Below are 20,566 nucleotides of genomic sequence, written 5' to 3'. Positions count from 1 at the left end.
AGGCCACTACCATACCCTCTTAATTGCTGTAGCTTTGTAATCTTGACTTCTATCATTATTAGATAGACTTCTATAATTATTCTTTTTTTTAAAGTTGTTTTAGATATTCATTTCCATATGAATTTTATAATTAGTTTCTACAAAAATGTCTTGATGGGATTTTTCATTGTGATTGCATTCAACCTATAGATTAATTTAGGAGAGACTTGACATCTTAACAACATTGAGCCTTCCAATCCATGAACATTGTGTTATGTTTATATTTAAGTTTTTAAAAATTTCTCTTACCAGTGTGTTTTAGTTTTTAGCATAGAGATTTTACACATGATATTATTAAGATTTTCTTTTTTGGGTGCTATTGCAAATGTAGTTTTTAAAACTTTATTTTTCTAGTTTGTTGTTGCTACTATATAAAAAATGCAACTGATTTTTTAAATTAAACTTGAATCTTGTGACCTTGCTAAATTCACTTACTAATTTGCTGCTTTGTAGATTCCTTAGGATTTTCTATAACCAACAATTCGTCATCTGCAAGTGGAGGCTATTTTCCCTTTCTGTCTTTCTGTCCTTTCTTTTTTTTTTTTTCTTTGCTTTAGTGCAAAGGCTAGGACCACCAATACAATGTTGAACAGAAGTGGTTAGAAAGAACATCCTTGCCTTCTACCTGACCTTAGGGGGAAAGGAGTTCAGTATTTCAAAATTAAGTATGATGTTCTAGATATTTTTGCATATGATCTTTATCACATTAGGGAAAATCACTTCTCTTCCTACTTTTCTGAGAGTTTTTGTCAAGACAGACGTTGCATTTTATCCTGCTTTTTCTGCACCCCCCCCCTTTTTTTTTTTTTTTTTTTTTTTTGAGATTTTCAGCCTCCTGAGTAGCTGGGTCTACAGGCATGTGCCACCACGCCCGGCTAATTTTTGTATTTTTAGTAGAGACAGGGTTTCACCATGTTGGCCAGGCTGGTCTTGAACTCCTGACCTCAAGCGGTCTGCCTGCCTCGACTTCCCAAAGTGCTGGGATAACGGGTGAGCCACCGGGCCTGGCCTTTTTCTGCCTCTTTTGCATTACATTGTTTTTCTCCTTTATTCTGTTATGGTGAATTACCTTGATTTTCAGATGTTAAACCAATCTTGCCTTCCTGGAATAAACCCTACATTGTCATGATGTGTTAGTATTTTAATATTGCCAACTTTGATACTATTTTGTTAAGAAATTTCATATATTATTGAAGGATAATATAATTTTCTTTATTTGTAATATCTGTGTGGCTTTGATGTTGGGATCACACTGGTCTCATAAATCAAGCTGGAAATATTTTCTTTATTTTTTTGAGAGTTTATGTAATATCAGGGCTGTTTTTTCCTGAGCTATTTCACACAATTCAGTAGTGAAACCATGTGCCTGGAGTTTTGTTTGTGAGGAGCTCAATATATCAATTTATTTCTTCCTTTTCCCTCTACTTTTCCCTTTTCCTTCCCCCCCACTTCCTTCTTTTCTTCTCCCTCCCTCCATCCCTCCTTCCTTCCTTCCTTCCTTCCGTCCTTCCTTCTTTTCTGTCTTTCTGTCTTTGTCTTTCTTCTTTCTTTCTTTCTCTCTCTCTTTTTCTGTCTTTCTTTCTTTCTGTCTTTCTTTCTGTCTTTTTCTTTCTTTCTGTCTTTCTTTCTGTCTTTCTTTTTCTTTCTTTCTTTCTGTCTGTCTTTCTGTCTTCCTTCCTTCCTTCCTTCCTTCCTTCCTTCCTTCCTTCCTTCCTTCCTGTCTTTCTTTCTGTCTTTCTTTCTTTCTGTCTTTCTTTCTGTTTTTCTGTCTTTCTTTCTTTCTTTCCTTCCTTTCTCTTTCTTTCTTTCTTTCTTTCTTTCTTTCTTTCTTTCTTTCTTTCTTTCTTTCTTTCTTTCTTTCTTTCTTTCCTTCCTTCCTTCCTTCCTTCCTTCCTTCCTTCCTTCCTTCCTTCCTTCCTTCCTTCCTTCCTTCCTTCCTTCCTTCCTTCCTTCCTTCCTTCCTTCCTTCCTTCCTTCCTTCCTTCCTGTCTGTCTTTCTGTCTGTCTTTCTGTCTTTCTTTCCTTCTTTCCTTCTTTCCTTCTTTCCTTCTTTCCTTCCTTCCTTCCTTCCTTCCTTCCTTCCTTCCTTCCTTCCTTCCTTCCTTCCTTCCTTCCTCCCTTCCTCCCTTCCTTCCTTCCTTCCTTCCTTCCTCTTCTTTCCTTCTTCCTTTCTTTCATCTGTCTTTCTTTCTGTCTTTCTTTCGTCTGTCTGTCTTTTGAGATGGTCTCACTCTGTCTCCCAGGCTGGAGTGCAGTGGTGCGACCTCGGCTCACTGCAGCCTCTGCCTTCCGGGTTCAAGCAATTCTTATGCCTCAGCCTTGAGTTCCTTGGCTCAGGTGATCCTCCCGCCTCATCCTCCCAAGTAGCTGGGACTGCAGGTGCACACAACCATGCCTGGACAATTTTTAATTTTTTTAATAGAGATAGAGTCTGACCTTGTTGCCCGGGCTGGTCTCAAGCTCCTGGGCTCAGTTCTTCCACCTTGACCTCCCTTGACCTCCCAAGGTGCTGAGATTTACAGGCATGAGCCACCATGCCCATTCTTTTCTAACTTAAGAACGAAGCTTAAATCTTTGCCTTTAGGCCTTTCTTTTCTCATATATGCATTTACAACTGTAAATTTCCCATTCGTCACTGCTTTAGCTGCATCTCATGATTTTTTTTCTTATTTATTTATTATTATTTCTTACACAGGGTCTCACTCTGTCTCCCAGGCTGGAGTGCAGTGGTACAGACATGCCTCACTACAGCCTCAGCCTCCTGGGCTCAAGCAATTCTCCCACCTCAGCTTTCTGGGTAGCAGGGACTACAGGTGCACGCCACCATACCCAGCTAGTTTTAAAATTTTTTTGTAGAGACGGCATCTCACTGTGTTGCCCAGGCTGGTCTTGAACTCTTGGCCTCAAGTGATGCTCACACCTTGTCCTCCCAAAGTATTGGGATTACAGGCATGAGCCACTGCACCTGGATGTAGCTCATGATTTTTATTTGCCAAATTTTCATAATGATTTAGTTAGAAATATTTCCTAATTTCCCAATTTATGTATGTATAAGTGAATGAATGAATGACAGGGTCTCACTCTGTCACCCAGGCTGAAGTGCTCATAGCTCACTGCAGCCTCCATCTCCTGGGTTCAAATGATTCCCCCACCTCAGCCTCCTAAGTTGTTGGGACTGCAGGCATGCATCACCATGCCTGGCTAATTTTTACTTTTTTTTTGGTGCTGATAGGCTCTCATATGATACTCAGGCTGGTCTTGAACTCCCCAGCTCAAGTGATCCACCTTGGCCTCTCAAAGTGCTGAGACTACAGGCATGAACCACTATGCTTGGTCCTAATTTTCTTTGTTTTCTTCTTTCACCCATGGATTTCTTATGCATGCACTTAAAATTTTCCAAATGTCATACATGTATTCTGAGGTATCTTATGGTTAATTTTGATTTTGAATTTAATTCCTATTTGGTCAGAGAGCATACTCTCTATGCTTGCAGTTATTTAAAATTTGTTGATTTTTTTTTTTTTTTTTTAGACAGAGTTTCACTCTTGTTGCCCAGGCTGGAGTGCAGTGGCGTGATCCTGGCTCACTGCAACCTCTGCCTCCCAGGTTCAAGCAATTCTCCTGCCTCGGCCTCCCGAGTAGCTGGGATTACAGGCACCTGCCACCACACCCGACTAATTTTGTATTTTTTTAGTAGAGATGGGATTTCTCCATGTTGGTCAGGTTGGTCTCGAACTCCCGACCTCAGGTGATTCACCGCCTCGGCCTCCCAAAGTGCTGGGATTATAGGCATGAGCCCCTGCACCTGGCCAATTTATTGAATATTTTTTTATGGCCCAGCATATCATCTATCTTGGTGATTATAGGTGTACTTGAAATGATTGTGTGTTCTGTAGTTGTTATGTATAGTGTATTTAAAATATCAAATGAGTCAAAGTGATTAATAACCTTCATTTATGTGCTTGCAAATTTTTTTGTGTACTTCTGTTGTCTAGTTCATCAGTTTAAGGGGGTGTTAAAATTTGCAACTAATACTGTGAAAATGTCTTTTTCTCTTTCTCTCCCTTTTTTTTTTTTTTTTTTTTTGGTGACAGGGTATCACTCTGTCGCCCAGACTGGAGTGCAGTGGCGTGGTCTCAGCTCACTGCAACCTCTGCCTCTCAGGCTCAAGTGATTCTACTGCCTCAGCCTCCCAAGTAGCTGGGATTATAGGCGCATGCCACTACTGCCTGGATAATTTTTGTATTTTTAGTAGCGGTATGGTTTCACCATGTTGGCCGGGATGGTCTTGAACTCCTGACCTCAGATGTCAGGAACTCCGCCTCAGCCTCTCAAAGTACTGAGATTTTTCCCTTTAATGCTGTCAATTTTTGCTTTATGTATTTAGAGTCGGTGATTAGGTGGCTGCACATTCAGGATTGTTACTTATTTCTGATGAATTGACTGTTTTATAATTTTGAAAAGTTCCTCTGCTTAAAAGTCTACTTTATCTGATACTCATGTATCAATTCTGATATTACTATATGCATACTGTTTTCATGGCATATAATGTTTTATTTACTTTTTTCCTTTTTTTAATGTTACTTTGAAGATTCTGTTGCTTACCAGTGTTTATTTACTTTGAACCTACCTGCTTTCTGTATATTTAAAGTACATCTCTGTGGGCAGCATGTAATTGATTCTTTATTATCTAATGTCTGCCTTTTAATGAGAGTGTTTAGTCATTAATATTTAATGTAATTATGAAGAGGTTGGACTTCGGTCTACCATTTTAATATTTGTATTCTGTTTGTCCCTTCTGTTTTCACTCCTTTGTTACTCCTTTTCTGCCTTTTTGGGGGATAAATTGAAAACCTTTAGAATTCTATTTTAATTTTTCTACTGACTTTTTTGCTATACCACTTTGCATTTTCTTTCCCCTATTAGCTATTGCTTTCGCTTTTACCATTTACTTAGAGTTAATGTTGTAGCACTTCACATAAAACGTAGAAACCTTGCAACTCTCTAGGTTTGTTCCCCCCCGTTTATTTTGCTGTATTTGTCTGATACATCCCGTCTGCATAATTTGAAACTTCTTAAGATAACGTTACAAGTTTTGCCTTAAAAGAACACAATCTAATTTATATTTACCCTGTATTTACATTTTTTGTTTTTGAAACACGGTCTTGCCCTGTCGCCCAGGCTTGTGTGCAGTGGCACAATCTTGGCTCACTGCAACCCCCACCTCCCGGGTTCAAGCGATGCTTGTGTCTCAGCCTCCCAGATAGCTGGGATTATAGGTGTGCACCACCATGCCTCACTAATTTTTGTATTTTTAGTAGAGATGGGGTTTTGCCTTGTTTGCCAGGCTGGTCTTGAACCCCTGGCCTAAAGTGATCTCTGCCTGCCTCAGCCTCCCAAAGTGCTGGGATTACAGGTGTGAGCCACTGTGCCCGGCCTATATTTACCATTTTTGATGCTCTTCATTTCTTGTCTTTTTTTTTTTTTTTTTGAGATGGAGTTTCACTCTTGTTGCCCAGGCTGGAGTGCAATGGCGCAATCTCAGCTCACTGCAGCCTCCACCTCCCAGGTACAAGTGTTTCTCCTGTCTCAGCCTCCCAGGTAGCTCAGATTACAGGCATGCGCCACCATGCCTGGCTAATTTTTTTGTATTTAGTAGAGACAGGGTTTCACCATGTAAAGCTGGTCATGAACTCCTGACCTCAGGTAATCCGCCTGCCTCTGCCTCCCAAAGTGCTGGGATTACAGGTATGTGCCACCGCACCCAGACTAATGCTCTTCATTTCTTACAGATTATTCGAGTGTCTGTCTAATACCATTTTCTTTCAACTTGAATAATTCTCTTTTCTTTTTTCTCTTTTATTTTTCTTTTCTTTTCTTTTTTTTTTTTTTTTGAGACAGGGTCTTGCTCTGTTGCCCAGGCTGGAGTACAATGGCACGATCTTGGCTCACTGCAACTCCACCTCCTGGGTTCAAGCGATATACCCACCTCAGCCTCCCGAGTAGCTGGGATTACAGGCACCCACCATCATGCCAGGCTAATTTTTGTATTTTTGTAGAGACGAGGTTTCACCATGTTGGCCAGGCTAGTCTTGAATTCCTGACCTCAGGTGATCTGCCCGCTGTGGCCTCCCAGAGTGCTGAGATTACAGGTGTGAGCCACCTCGCCTGGCCTCTTTTTTTCTTAATATATCTTTATTTGCCTTCATTTTTAAAGAATATTTTCTCTGGATGTGGAATTCTGGATTGGCAGCTTTGTATTTGAGCTCTTTATTTTTATTTATTTATTTTTTTGAGACGGAGTCTCGCTCTGTCGCCCAGGCTGGGGTGCTGTGGCCGGATCTCAGCTCACTGCAAGCTCCGCCTCCCGGGTTTACGCCATCCTCCTGCCTCAGCCTCCCGAGTAGCTGGGACTACAGGCGCCCGCCACCTCGCCCGGCTAGTTTTTTGTATTTTTTAGTAGAGACGGGGTTTCACCGTGTTAAGCAGGATGGTCTCGATCTTCTGACCTCATGATCCGCCCGTCTCGGCCTCCCAAAGTGCTGGGATTACAGGCTTGAGCCACCGCGCCCGGCCGTATTTGAGCTCTTTAAAGACGTCGTTTTACTGTGTCCACTCTCTTTTGTTTCTGCAGTACAATATGAAGATGTCTGTGGTCATCCAATTTATTGTTCTTTTGTATGTGAAGTTTCATTTTTCTCTAGCCATTTTAAGTATCTTCGTCTTCAACTGTGATACACCTACTTGTGGTTGTTTTTAGATGCTTTTTAGATGTTTTAGATGGTTTGCTCTTTTTTGCGGAGAGTGGGGAGTTGTCCCAGATTCTTGCACATATTAATATGTTAGCCCCGATGATACTGTCCCACAGATCTGTATAACTTGGTTGGACTCAAACAGCAAATTCTGTCTTTTAGGCAGTGGGTCATATTTTGGTTCAGCTCTTTGAGTTACTTGGAAACGGCCCACACATGAGTAGATCAGGGATCGTCCAGAAATTTAGGCAGAGTTTATATACAGAATTTGGGGTTCCTTCCTGCCCACTAGGTCATTTTCCACCCAGGAATATCCTCTCATTTTGCAGCAGCTATAGATTGCCCTGAACTCTATCCTTTTATCTTTAAGCTAGAAAGTCTGTGGGGGTTTCTGTTGGAGTTTTAGCTCTCCCATGTAGCACAGACCAGGACCAGTTGTCAGGCTAAAAGCTGTAAACATCAGAGAACTCTCCCCATATTATTCCTTTCTGAAAAGAGTTGACTCCCTTCTTCTCATTCTCCAGTGCTTTCCTGCATTAGTGTATTCTTTCACTGCTATAAATAAATACCTGAGCCTGGGTAATTTATAAAGAACAGATGTTTAATTGGCTTACGGTTTTACAGGAATCATGATGCTTTACAGGAATCATGATGCTGGCTTCTGAGGAGGCCTCAGGAAACTTACAATCATGGCGGAAGGCAAAGGGGGAGCTGGCACATCCCGTGGCTGGAACAGGAGCAAGAGAGAGAGGAGGAAGACAACCAGATCTCATGAGAACTTACTATCAGAGGAATAGCACCAAGGGGATGTTGCTAAACCATTCATGAAAGGACCACCCTCATTATCCTGTCACCTCACACCAGGCCCCATCTCTAACATTGGGGATTACAATGACATGACATTTGGGCAGGGACACAGATCCAAATCATATCATTTCATATAGTTGTTCTATAAATTTTATGCAGAGGTGAGGATTGCTTGAGCTCAGGAGTTTGAGACCAGCCTGGGCAAGATAGGGAGATCCCATCTCTACTAAAAATTAAAAAAAAAGAAAAATAACTGGGTGTGGTGGTGCGTGCCTGTGGTCCCAGCTGCTTGGGAGGCTGAGGTGGGAGGATTGCTTGGGCCTGGGAGGTAGAGGCTGCAGTGAGCGCCACTGCACTCTAGCCTGGGTGACAGAGTGAAACCGTGTCTCAAAAAAAAATTGTTATTAAATTTTAATCCAGAGTTTATAGTTTTATCTATGGGAGGGTCATTTGGAAAGGTGGCCATTACTTGGCCAGAAGCAGAACCCTCCCTGCTTACACTCTGAGAAAAACAGATTGAGATTTTATAGTATTCTGCTTCAGGTTTTCTTTCTTGGTCTCATATGGTACTTGTTTTTTGCTGACACCATTCATTGAAAGTAATAACTTTGCAAAGTGAAAATATAAAAACAGTGTGGCTCACCCTCCACCCTCCACCCCCACCCCATCTTTCATCCCCCATTTTTATTTCCACATCTGTCCTAAGTTGGCTCTGTCTGGTGCCTTTATTATAGCTAAAATTAGCCACACTTAGTATTTTTAACTCTATGGTGCTTGGAAAGTATTTTGAGAGGCTTTGCCATATAACTTCATGAAAATAATGTGAGGAAAAGAAGAACTACAGGAAACAGGTGAAATAATCTATTCAGTTACTGAGAAAAGTTTCTTGTTAATGGGAGAATTTACTAAGATAGGGAAGTATTTGTTGCCAAGTGAAGTCTTTTCCCACTTTTTTTTTTTTTTTCTGTGACCATTTCTAGGTGTCTATACTTTTTGTGAACTCTAATGCTGTGAATGATGGTTTAGGTTTGCTGATGCACTGGGAATTGATCTTTGAAAATTACAAGTCCAATTAAAAAAAGATGGGTGGCCAGACAAAGAATCTGAGCCCTGTGTGCCTATATGTGTGCTAAAAGTCATGGAGCTTATGAAATCTCAGGTAGTCTTGGCTTTTTTTTTTTTTTTTTTTTTTGAGAAGGAGTCTCTCTCTGTTGCCTAGGCTGGAGTACAGTGATGCCATCTTGGCTCACTGCAACTTCCACCTCCCAGGCTTAAGCAGTTCTCCTGCTTCAGCCTCCCAAGTAGCTGGGATTACAGGCACAAGACACCATGCCTGGCTAATTTTTGTATTTTTAGTAGAGACAGGGTTTCACCATGTTGACCAGGCTGGTCTCGAAGTCCTGACCTCAAATGATCCGCCCACCTTGGCCTCCCAAAGTGCTGGGATTACAGGAGTGAACCGCACCCGGCCCAACCTTGGCTTTTAAGTAGTTTAAGGTCTTGGGGTCAGGCAAGAGGGAGTGAAGGGGTGGTGTATTATTTATAGCTACACAATAAATTACACCAAAAGTTTTAGTGGCTGAAAACATCACATATGTATTACACGGTTTCTGAGGGTCAGGATTCTGGGTTTGGCTTAGGTAGATCCTCTAACTCAGGGTCTTTCACAAATGCAGTCAAGATGTTGGCGAGGGTTGCAGTCTCAACTGAAGTCATCACGGGGGGAGGAGGATCTGCTTCTAAGCTCATTCACATTAATGGGTTGGATTTAGTTGCATGCCAGCTGTTAGACTGAGGGCTTCATTTTATTCCTGATAATTCCTTCATTATTCCATATATGTATGTGTATGTATTATTATTATTATTATTTATTATTATTTTTGCCATACTCTGTTCAGTAGGGGCAAGTCTCTGGGCATGAATACCAGGAGGTGTGCAGATCATTAATAGCTGTTTTTTTTGTTGGTGAGTTGAGGGTGTGTGGAAGAAGAAGCAGGTATAAATTTTTATTTCTTACAGTGTATACTTAGAGTAGGAGCCAGAATCACACAGCAGGGTGAGAAATTTTAAAAGCAAAGTTTATCATTAGGAAGCTCTGTGATGTCTTACATAAGAACAGCAAAGCATCTCAAAGGAACATAACAAAACTTTAAACATTGAAAGGGTCTTTTTCTGTAGTTTTAGGTTGAAGTTTTATCTTAATTTTCTAGTCAATATTTTTCTACACTGACTTGGATGAAAATATTTATAACTGAAAGTATATTATTTCTTTTTACCTGTTCTTTTTGAAAGATGGAAAGAAATATTCTTCTAATTGTCTAATAGATTTCAAAGTTCATGTGCTTCCTGTAATGTGCTAAACTGATACATTGTGTAGTAACAAAATTGGAGTAGTTTAAAATCATGGAACAGTAGCTGCTATTTTATTCTTCATGTTTCTGTGTGCATGCCTGTGTGAATCTCTGTATCTATAGTTTGATGTCTAAAATGTTTCCCACAGATTTTGTCTTTCATGTAATTCTTTGAAGAAAGTTGAGATTCTATTTGAAGGAAACTTTCCCTGGAGTATTAATTTTATAAATAAGTTTCTTCTTTCTACCTTAAAAAAATCTGATATTCTAGACATGTTTTTGTTATAGGTTAATATTATATCTTCAGTAATGAAATCTTTTAAAATAAACCTGGGTTATTTCTGAAAAGAACATAAATTTCAGCAAATAAATTCTTTCCTCTTAGCTTCAAATTTAATATAACGTGAAGTACAATGTGGAAATAATAGAAAATATACGAAGAAGTAATTTTGTGGAACTAATATAGTTGATAGAATCTTTCTTTCTTTTTTTTTTTTTTTGGGACGGAGTCTCGCTCTGTCGCCCAGGCTGGAGTGCAGTGGTGCAATCTCAGCTCACTGCAAGCTCCGCTGCCTCCCGGATTCACGCCATTCTCCTGCCTCAGCCTCCCTGGAAGCTGGGACTACAGGCGCCTGCCACCACGCCCGGCTAATTTTTTGTATTTTCAGTAGAGACGGGGTTTCACTGTGTTCACCAGAATGGTCTCGATCTCCTGACCTCATGATCTGCCCGCCTCAGCCTCCCAAAGTGCTGGGGTTACAGGCCTGAGCCACTGCACCCGGCCAGAATCTTTCTTTTTTTAGTAGAGTGGTTGCAAGTCCAGTCCTGGAAGCAGACTGGCTGCTTTGAGTCCCATTTCTGCCTCTCCCTACAGTATGTCTTTAGTCAAGTTAATTCACTTCTTGGGTCTCAATTTCCTATCTGTAAAATGGGGATATTAACGGTACCTACCAAATAAGATTGTTGAAAAGATAAGTGAATTAATAAAGGCAAAGCACATAGAACCATATATGGCACTTAGTAAGTACTATATACATATCCTTTTTTTTTTTTACTATTATTAGTAGTAGTATTAGTATCAACACTGGCTCAGTAATTATTTATGTCACTTAATTGTCTCTGGGGTTTAGGTCTTTCATAATGTAAACCAAGAGATTTAGATTCTTTATGACTGACTAACTGGGGAGCAGTTAGTCTCTATTAGACAGTAATTAACTGATACATTTTTCTTAATTGATAGGATTTTTTGTGCCTACAGTTAGTACTCTGAAATATAGCCTCTGAAATATTTATAGACAGTTGTAGAATGCATTCTTCTGAAACAGTTGGTTTTATTTTATTTTGTTTTGTTTTGAGACGGTGTCTCGCTCTGTCGCCCAGGCTGGAGTGCAGTGGCCGGATCTCAGCTTACTGCAAGCTCTGCCTCCCAGGTTCACGCCATTCTCCTGCCTCAGCCTCCTGAGTAGCTGGGACTACAGGCGCCTGCCACCACACCCGGCTAATTTTTTGTATTTTTTAGTAGAGACGGGGTTTCACCGTGTTAGCCAGGATGGTCTTGATCTCCTGACCTCGTGATCCGTCCGCCTCGGCCTCCCAAAGTGCTAGGATTACAGACATGAGCCACCGCGCCCAGCTGGTTTTAATTTTTACATTTGCTTTATCATTGTTAATTAGTCTTTCATATTACAAGAAAGAGAGGATTGTTTGAATTTTTTCTGTGCTGCTTAGCAGCAGGCCAAGTCTTCATCATTATGTAGATGTGCAGCTAGAGTTGCACACACAAAGCAGGTTCCCATCCTAGATACTTAATCTTACTAGTTTGTTAATATTTCTTTCTTTTCTTCTTTTTTTAGGAGATAGTGTCTCACTCGGTTGTCCAGGCTAAAATTCAGTGGCTCAATAATAGCTCACTGTAACCTTGAACTCCTGGGCTGAAGTGATCCTTCTACCTCAGCCTCCCAAGTAGCTGGGACTACAGGTGCACACCATTGTGCCTGGCTAATTTATTTTATTTTTTATTTCTTGTGGAGACAGAGTCTCACTTTATTTTGTCCAGGCTGTTCGCTAACTCCTGGGCTGAAGTGATCTTCCTGCCTTGGCTTCTCAGAGTGCTGGGATTATAGGCCTGAGCCACTGTACCCAGCCTGTTAATGTTTCTTTTTATTTTTTTCTGTCTCCAGAGCTTTTATAAGTTTTACAAGTTTCTCTGTCTCTCTTGTGGTTCTAAGAATATGGAAATTGTGCATTCTCACTGTCTTTATTATTCTCTGTCTCCAGGTATGTTGCAGATAGGGACAGGTTCTTTTTATTGCCCGAGTCACTTAAGTAAGAGGAACTCATGATTGAAGTCAAATAGTACCATAAGAATTATTGAGAAAAGATTACTCCCTGAAAGATTACTCCCTATTGAAAAAAGATTACTCCTAAGCACACATGACTACATGTGGTAGGTACATTCTCTAAAGTACTTTTTCTACATATTATTGTATTTAACCTTAACATTTTCCCCAACTTTAAGAGATTTTTTTCATCCTGCAGAATGATCCAATAGATTTGCTGAAATGTTTTCTTTTAAATCACGCCATCTTGCTTTCGATGATCATTTAGACTGATCATTTTCTTTGGTGAATCTGGATCCATCATACTAGACTGCATTTGTACTTTGCACATGTTGTAGGACAAAGAGTTTAATAGTGCCATATTGATATTTTTACCTTTTATTTATTATTCTGTTTCTCAGAAAGATGAGTGAAATATTAATGTGGTCTTTAAGGAAGTTTTGCCTTTCTGCATATTTGGTACTGCTGCATTCCAGATGGTTTTCTTGCCTTGCAGAAAATAACTTTGTATGCTGCTGTTATTTGCATCTGCTGATTGTCAGTGGCATTCACAGTGTTTTTGTTGTATTCCTCAATCTCTCAGCCATTGTGGCAGAACCTAATTGTAACTAGCAAGCAGATTTTTTCCCCTGATTCTTAGCAAGATTTTTTTTCTTTCTTTTTTTAATGGAATGGCAAAGGAGATAAGTCTCTAATTTGGTCTAATAGTGATAGTGGTTGGTTAATTGAAATAAAGTTTGGTATCCTTAAAAATGACATATAACTTTAAATATTTATTTTTCATTTATTTTTGGAAGCTTAAGCAGATTTTTAAATTTTTAAAAACATTTTTTGAGATAGTGTCTTAATGCTGTCATCCACGTTGGAGTGCAGTGGCACAATCTTGGCTCAAGGCTTCAGTGATCCTCCCACCTCAGCCTCCATAGCTGGGACCACAGGTGCCTGCCACCCTGCTCGGCTAAGTTTTGTATTTTTTGTAGAGAATGGGGTTTTGCTATGTTGCCCAGCCTGGTCTTGAACTCCTGGGCTTAAGCAGTCCACCTGCCTCAGCCTCCCAAAGTGCTGGGATTACAGGCGTGAGGCACTGCGCCTGGCCCAGCAATTTATTTTCTCACAACTCTGAAGGCTGGAAGTCTGAGATTGATGTGCTGGTATGGCTGGTTTCCTCTGAGGCCTCTCTCTTGGCTTGCAGATGGCCGCCTTCTTGCTGCCTCTTCATATGGCTGTCCCTCTGTGTGCTTGCTCCTGTTGTGTCTCTCATTTTTTAAATACTCTAGTCTCTGTTATATCGTATGCATTAATTAATTCTTTAGTCTTTTGCTGTAAAGCTTTTTCTTTAGTGTTAGTCTGGTGATGAGAACTCTATATTGTTTTTCTTCCTAAAACATGTCCCAGCAGATAATGATGTTTCAGCTTTGGTTTATTTGAAGTGGAGAGAGAACTTAGACATATGCAAAGCATTCTGAATACAGAATTCTGCTAGACTTGTATGATCCTTTTAGTGACCTACCTTGATAAAGACTTTTCAAAACATTTAACTTAATTTTTATAGTATTTCTGTATACTCACATCATATCAATTTATATAATATTTAGATTGCAGACTTACAAGTACAATTACAATGAATACATTTGGTCACAAACACAGCTGATTCTTTTTGTTTGTTTTTTTGGGTTTTTTTGTTTTGTTTTTTTTTTTTGAGACAGTCTCGCTCTGTCACCCAGGCTAGAGTGCAGTGACATGATCATGACTCACTGTGGTCTTGAACTCCTGGCTCAAGTGATCTTCCCACCTCAACCTCCCAAGTAGCTAAGACTACAGGCATGTGCCCCTGTGCCCAGCTGATGTTTTAAATTTTTCATTTCTGTAGAGGTGGGAGTCTTGCTATGTTGCCCAGGCTGCACAGCTGATTCTCAAGTACAGTCTAACCTCTGGGAGCAGAACAGTGCAGAGTGATGAGTTGAGCTCTGAGCATTTAGAGTGCTAGTGGTATGGTTTGTGGATGGGAAGGGGAGGAGTGGAGAGATTGTCCATTTGGGCATTGGAGGTCAGAAAAGGAAGCTTTCACTGTCGTATTTCAGGGCTCTTACTCCAAGTTTACAGATTTTTGCTTTTTATACTTAGTATCTCTCACCACTTTTCAGGCCACTTCTCTCACAAATCTTTAATTAGGAGAAATACAGTGCTAGTCCTTCATGGGTTTAACATCTGATACTGGTAGAGATGATGTGCACAATATATTGTGAGAGCACAGGAAATAAGTTCTTGTTTTGGGGGAGTGTAAAAGCTTTCAAGAAGAGGTGATTTTCTGAATTCTCAAGGACAGGTCAGAATTAGAAGGTATCTGGGAAGATGAAAATGGGGCAGATAGGTCAGGAAGAGGGGAAGGCGTGTTATTGCTGTAGTGTTGAACTATTTTGAACACCAATGTGCTCCCAGCACTAGGATGGTAGAATAGTGTCTGGCACACATTACATGCTTAATAAGTATTTTAAAGAAAGAATAAATGTTGAGGAAGACAGAGGCCCAATTATAGTGGACCCTGTATGTGATGCTGTGAAGCCAGAGTTTATCCTGAAATGAATCTTTGAGGTATCTTAACCAGAAGAGTGGCATGATCAGATTTTATTTGTAAAAGTTTCCCTCTAGAAGCATTGGGAGGGGAGAATAAGATTGCAGTGAGAGATACAGGTAAGGAGATTACTGAAATAATCCAGTTGAGGAACTAGGGAGGGCCCAAATTAAAGCTTTTGAGCATTGTGAACAAAGGATACTGATGCATCGTAGGAGTCTTTTGGAAATATAATTGACAGGCCTTGGTGACTGTGTGTGTGGAGCAGTGAGGGTCATGGAGGATTCTGGAGTGATCCCTCCATTTATTTGTAGGATGGTGATTTCAGAGTGGTGGTGTTGGTGCTATGGACTAGGAAAAGGCTAATCTAGTGCTTAACACAATATATAGCACATGCTATTTATTGTTCACTTTCCTATTTGGGGAAACTTTTTTATTCCTATCTGAATGCACAATCTTTATTTTTTTATTTTTTATTTTTTTTGGAGACAGAGTCTCACTCTGTCACCCAGGCTGGAGTGCAGTGGCGCACTGTCGGCTCACTGCAGCCTCTGCCTCCCGGGTTCAAGCAAATCTCATGTCTCAGCCTCCCAAGTAGCTGGGACTGCAGGCACAAGGCACCACGCCTGGCTAATTTTTTATGTTTTTAGTAGAGACGGGGTTTTGCCATGTTGGCCAGGCTGGTCTCGAAATCCTGACCTCAGGTGATCCACCCGCCTCAGCGTCCCAATGTGCTGGGATTACAGGTGTGAGCCACCGCACCCGGCCCACAATCTTTTCTAACTGAGATGGTCTTACTCACTTTTCCTATATGCCAGGACCTGTGTTAAAAATGTGAACAATATTTGTGGAATTGAGTTGAAACCTAACACAGTTGTGTTTACTCTGAGCCTCTTTAATGTTTGAAATATCCTAATATTGTAGACTTAACCCAATAAATTGACATCAGATAATAAGATGGAAATCCTGTCTTTAAAATTCCAAAGTTTTTAGTGTCATTTCTTAGTATTTTATCTTCTGAATAAATGACATCTTAGTTCATAGAATGACTCAGTATCATAACAGACGTGATGCTAATTCTCTTTCTTTAGGATACATTCTTTTAAGAGGCTGATAGTATAGTAGCTTATTGTGCACATGTTGATAACTCACTACAGACTAGACTCTGTGCTGCACATAGGGGATTCAAGAAGGAATGACATATTTTCCATTTTCAAAGGTGATGAAGACATGTTTCTAAATAAATGAGTTGGGTCATGACTTTCAGTGGTGGTACATTTTAATACTTTACAGCTTATCACATACTAACTGGGAGTATCATTCAAATACTAGGTGCATCCATAATTTTTTTCCTCCTTTTGATTGCCTCCTCCTTTGCATCCTATCTATCTACAGATCCTTTCTGTTGTACTTACAACATACATCCCCGGTGCTTTCCTGTTCCTCCTTTTTTTCTAGTCTGGTATTTGTGCTTCTGTTTTGATTTTGCTGCCACTTTCTTGAATTCTTTCTCTATGTAGTAGGTACAGTTATCTTTAAAATGTAGGTCATGTTCTGCTTAAAGCCCTTCAGTGGCTTCCCAGTGTACACTTGGAGTAAAACTCAAGTCCTTTCCATGGCTTAAATATTGCCTCCTCAGAGAGTTCTTGGTTGTTGAGAGATTAATGAATATTCTGATAACTCAGAGGAAGGAACAATTAGTTCTGGCTTTGGGAACCCCAGAAAGAATTAATAAGAGGAATAGTATTTGATCCAGGTCTTGATGAGTCGGATTTTGTTAGATTACAGTATGTGCTGAAAAAGCATTTGAAGAGTGCCTACTATGTGCTACGTATTGTCATATTCATGCTTTCTTTGACAAGTAATGATTAATAAGTGATATCTTTGAAAATTGATATTTGTTAACAACTTGGTTTTACTGTGATCTCAGTAAATAGTATATACAAGACTAGCCTAGCAATCCTTAGTCTGCTTAAGTACCAGGAACTGCTTCATTCACTGGTACCTATGAGAATAGAACTTGGCAAGCGTTCTCATCACATATACCTGCTCAGTCAACTTAACTATATTCAGAAATGAACCAGCTGACAAAATCACAAAATTGTAATTTGGTGTCTTGGTTTTTAGACCTTTTTTTCCCCTCTGTTAAACGAGCTGTTTCTAGCCTTTTAATGCCATATTTTATTTTAAAATACCAAAATTAACATCAGAAGATGAAGTATAATTAACTATATATACCAATTGCATTGGGTCACAAAAGTGAAGTTTTTGTTTATAACCAAGTACTGCTTGGTAATTTACTAATTTAATCTTTTGCGTAGTTGCTTCACTGACTCAGAATCTTGAAGACTTTGACCGGGTATTCATTTTGAGGCTTGTCATGATGCAGATAGGATGGTAGTAAAATGATGCATTGCTCTATTATTTGTTCACCAGTGTCCATGCAGCAATACTGTCCCTTGTGGCTAAGGCCAGCCATATTTTAAAGCAGGCCCTTGGCTAAGCATTTCACTGGTCCAGGGAGAGATGGGGGGAAAAAATCTACAGATAATAGAGGGAATTGTCTAGAAAGCTCATGTTATTGCATTTAATGATTTGTCTTTGTTTTGAAATATTCCTATTTTTAGATTCCAAAAATATCATTTTAAATAAGTTATGTTGGTCCCCACCACTGCCCCATCACATACCTGGCAAGTAGGGCAAAATATTGGCAGCCAGTTCTATATTGATTTATCTACTCTGCTTTTGATGTTCATGGCTCCATGAAGTCTAAAACTGCTTACCGCTAATTTATTTTGTGCATCACACCTATAATCGGAGTTAGTATGTGAGTGGCTTTTTTCCTTACTTCAGCAGTCTCTTCTCCTTCACCAGCTGGGTGTCCCAACAATTCAGTTCACTCTGACACTATGCAGAGTTAACATAGACCCCACAGGTTAAGGGCTTAGTTCCATAAGGCTGCTCCTGCTTCAGATACCAGCTGCAAATGGAGTGCCCAGGCTACCCACATCTGCTTAGCCAACTGCAAATACTGAGGTTCCTGAAACCACCCAACCCACATTTGGTAATTTGCTAGAATGATTCCCAGAACTCAGGAAAGCACTTCACTATTACCATTTATTATAAAGGATATAATTTAGGAATAACCAAATGGAAGAGAGGCATAGGGCAAGGTGTGAGGGTGTGGGGGTTGAGTCTTTTCCTACCCTTTCCAAGTGTGACTCTCACAGCACCTTCATATGTTGATCAACCCGGAAGCCCTCTGACCCTGTCATTCAGGGTTTTTATGGAAGTTTCATTACATAGACATGATCGATGAAATCATTGTCCATTGTGATTGAACTCCATCTCTAGTCCATCTCCCTTCCCCAGTTGTTGGCAGGGGGAGGTAATGGGGTGGGAAGTGTGGGCCTGAGTTCCAGCTTTCCAATCATGCCATGATATTTCTGGCTACTTGGCCCCATCTGAGGCCACCTAGAAGCCCCTCAGCCAAGAATCATCTCATTAGTATACCAAAGACACTTTAAGGAGCCCTGTACTAGGAACTGAGGACCCCAGACCAAATACAGTTGACCCTTGAACTGTAAAAGTTAAAAAAGGCGAGTAGAGGGGTGGAGGAGGTTAGGGACTCTGGCACCCAAGTGCAACTTTTTTTTTTTTTTTTTTTTTTTTTGAGACAGAGTCTCACTCTGTCACCCAGGCTGGAGTTTAGCAGCGCTATCTTGGCTCATTGCAACCTCCTCCTCCCAGGTTCAAGCGATTCTTATGCTTCAGCCACCCGAGTAGCTGGGACCACAGGTGCATGCCACCATGCCAGGCTAATTTTTGTATTTTTAGTAGAGATGCAGTTTCACCATGTTGGCCAGACTGGTCTCCTGACTTCAAATGATCTGCCCGCCTTGGCCTCCCAAAGTGCTGGGATTACAGGCATGAGCCACTGTGCCCGGCCCAAGTGCAACTTTTGAATCCTCAAAAACTTAACTACCAATAGCTTACTGTTGAGTAGAAGCTTTATAGATATCCATAAACAGTTGATCAACACATATTTTGTTATGTTATATGTGTTTTATACCATATTCTTTTTGAGACAGAGTTTCACTCTTGTTGCCTAGGCTGGAGTGCAATGGCGCGATCTTAGCTCACCGTAACCTCTGCCTCCCAGGTTCAAGCGATTCTCCTGCCTCAGCCTCCCGAGTAGCTGGGGTTACAGGCTCCTGCCACCACACCTGACTAATTTTTTTTTTGCATTTTTAGTAGAGACGGGGTTTCTCCATGTTGGTCAGGCTGGTCTCCAACTCCTCACTTCAGGTGATCTGCCCGCCTCGGCCTCCCAAAGTGATAGGATTACAGGCGTGAGCCTGTAAAGTAATCTCTAGATTACTTTTCTCTAGTAATCTAGAGAAAAGAACATGTTATTTAAAAAAAGATTAAAAAATCACAAGAAGGAGAAAATATATTTACTTTTCATGAGGTGGACATGAATCATTATAGAGATCTTCATCCTTGTCTTCATGTTGAGCAGGCTGAGGAGGGGCAGGAAGAGGAGGGCTTGGCCTTGCTGTCTTGGGAAGGGTAAGTGGGAGAGGTGAAGGAGGTGGAAGGGAAGGCAGGAACAGTTTTTCCAGTGTAACACTGGAAAAAATACTGAAAAACACACTGGAAAAAAAAGTCTGTGTATAAGTGGACCTGTGCAGTTCCCATGTTGTTCAATGGTCAGCTGTATTTTTATTACACGACAGGATGTCTCTAGTGAGAAGAGGTCCTCAGATGTTGTGGAAAGGAATAAGAGGATTGAGTTGCATTTGTCACTAAACCCCAGCAGGCAGTGCCATCTCTTCCTGGCTGGGCCTTGATGTGGCTTCTCTGAGTGCCTAATGTCTTTTTTTTTGAAATGGAGGCTTGCTCTGTTGCCCAGGCTAGAGTGCAGTGGTGTGATCATGATTCTCCTGCTTCAGCCTCCCAAGTAACTGGGATTACAGGTGCCTGCCACCACACCCAGCTAATTTTTGTATTTTTAGTAGAGACGGGGTTTCCCCATCTTGGCCAGGCTGGTCTCAAATTCCTGAACTCAGATGATCCACCTGCCTTGGCCTCCCAGAGTGCTGGGATTACAGGTGTGAGCCACTGTGCCCCGCCAGTGCCTGATATCTTCTAGGACTACACAGTTATTTGGGTTTAGCCAATCCCTTCACAGTGTGCCACATACCCACATGGCTATTACTACCTCTCCAGTAACACCTCGGCTCTTACCCATAGCTTATTTTTTCTTCTCTTATTCTCAGCTTTGTTCAGAATTGGAAATGTTTAACATTTCATTTTGAAGACTTCTTTTCATCTTCATCAGAAAACCAATTACTTTTTTGCAGTTTTGACTTTTCTTTGCTACTTGGATAGGTTCATTTGGAGAAAAAAAGTAGAGGAAAACTTTGGGCCATTAAAGCTAACTTTTCTTGTTTTAGATTTCTTATACTTAAAAATGTTTTTTGAAGCATGAAGTGACCTATTTACAAAACGAGGTATTCCTTTAGCTTATGTGATCTTAATGACACTTCTTAAAGAGACGTTATTTTATTTTACTTTTTTTTATTATTAAACTTTAAGTTCTAGGGTACATGTGCACAGCGTGCAGGTTTGTTACATAAGTATACATGTGCCATGTTGGTTTGCTGCACCCATCAGCTCGTCATTTACATTAGGTATTTCTCC

The 20,566-nt window shown here is 40.5% G+C and overlaps 1 protein-coding gene across 18 annotated transcripts in view; it reads left to right on the top strand.

Annotated features, from left to right (window-relative positions):
• LOC105478386 (ENAH actin regulator) overlaps positions 1–20,566 on the top strand; it is a 155,376-nt gene that overhangs the window by 61,072 nt on the left and 73,738 nt on the right. The window contains exon 1 of one of the 18 annotated variants that reach the window (XM_071081319.1): positions 12,375–12,395. The exons of the other annotated variants lie outside the window; for them this stretch is intronic. Within the exon in view, the coding sequence (XP_070937420.1) occupies positions 12,391–12,395 (5 nt within the window). The 5' untranslated portion in view covers positions 12,375–12,390. Of the gene's footprint in view, positions 1–12,374; positions 12,396–20,566 lie in introns of those variants that run through there. 18 annotated transcript variants of the gene reach the window in all.

Source organism: Macaca nemestrina, chromosome 1 (genome assembly GCF_043159975.1).
Source record: "Macaca nemestrina isolate mMacNem1 chromosome 1, mMacNem.hap1, whole genome shotgun sequence".
NCBI lineage: Eukaryota > Metazoa > Chordata > Mammalia > Primates > Cercopithecidae > Macaca > Macaca nemestrina.
This window is presented reverse-complemented; position numbering and strand designations above follow the sequence as displayed.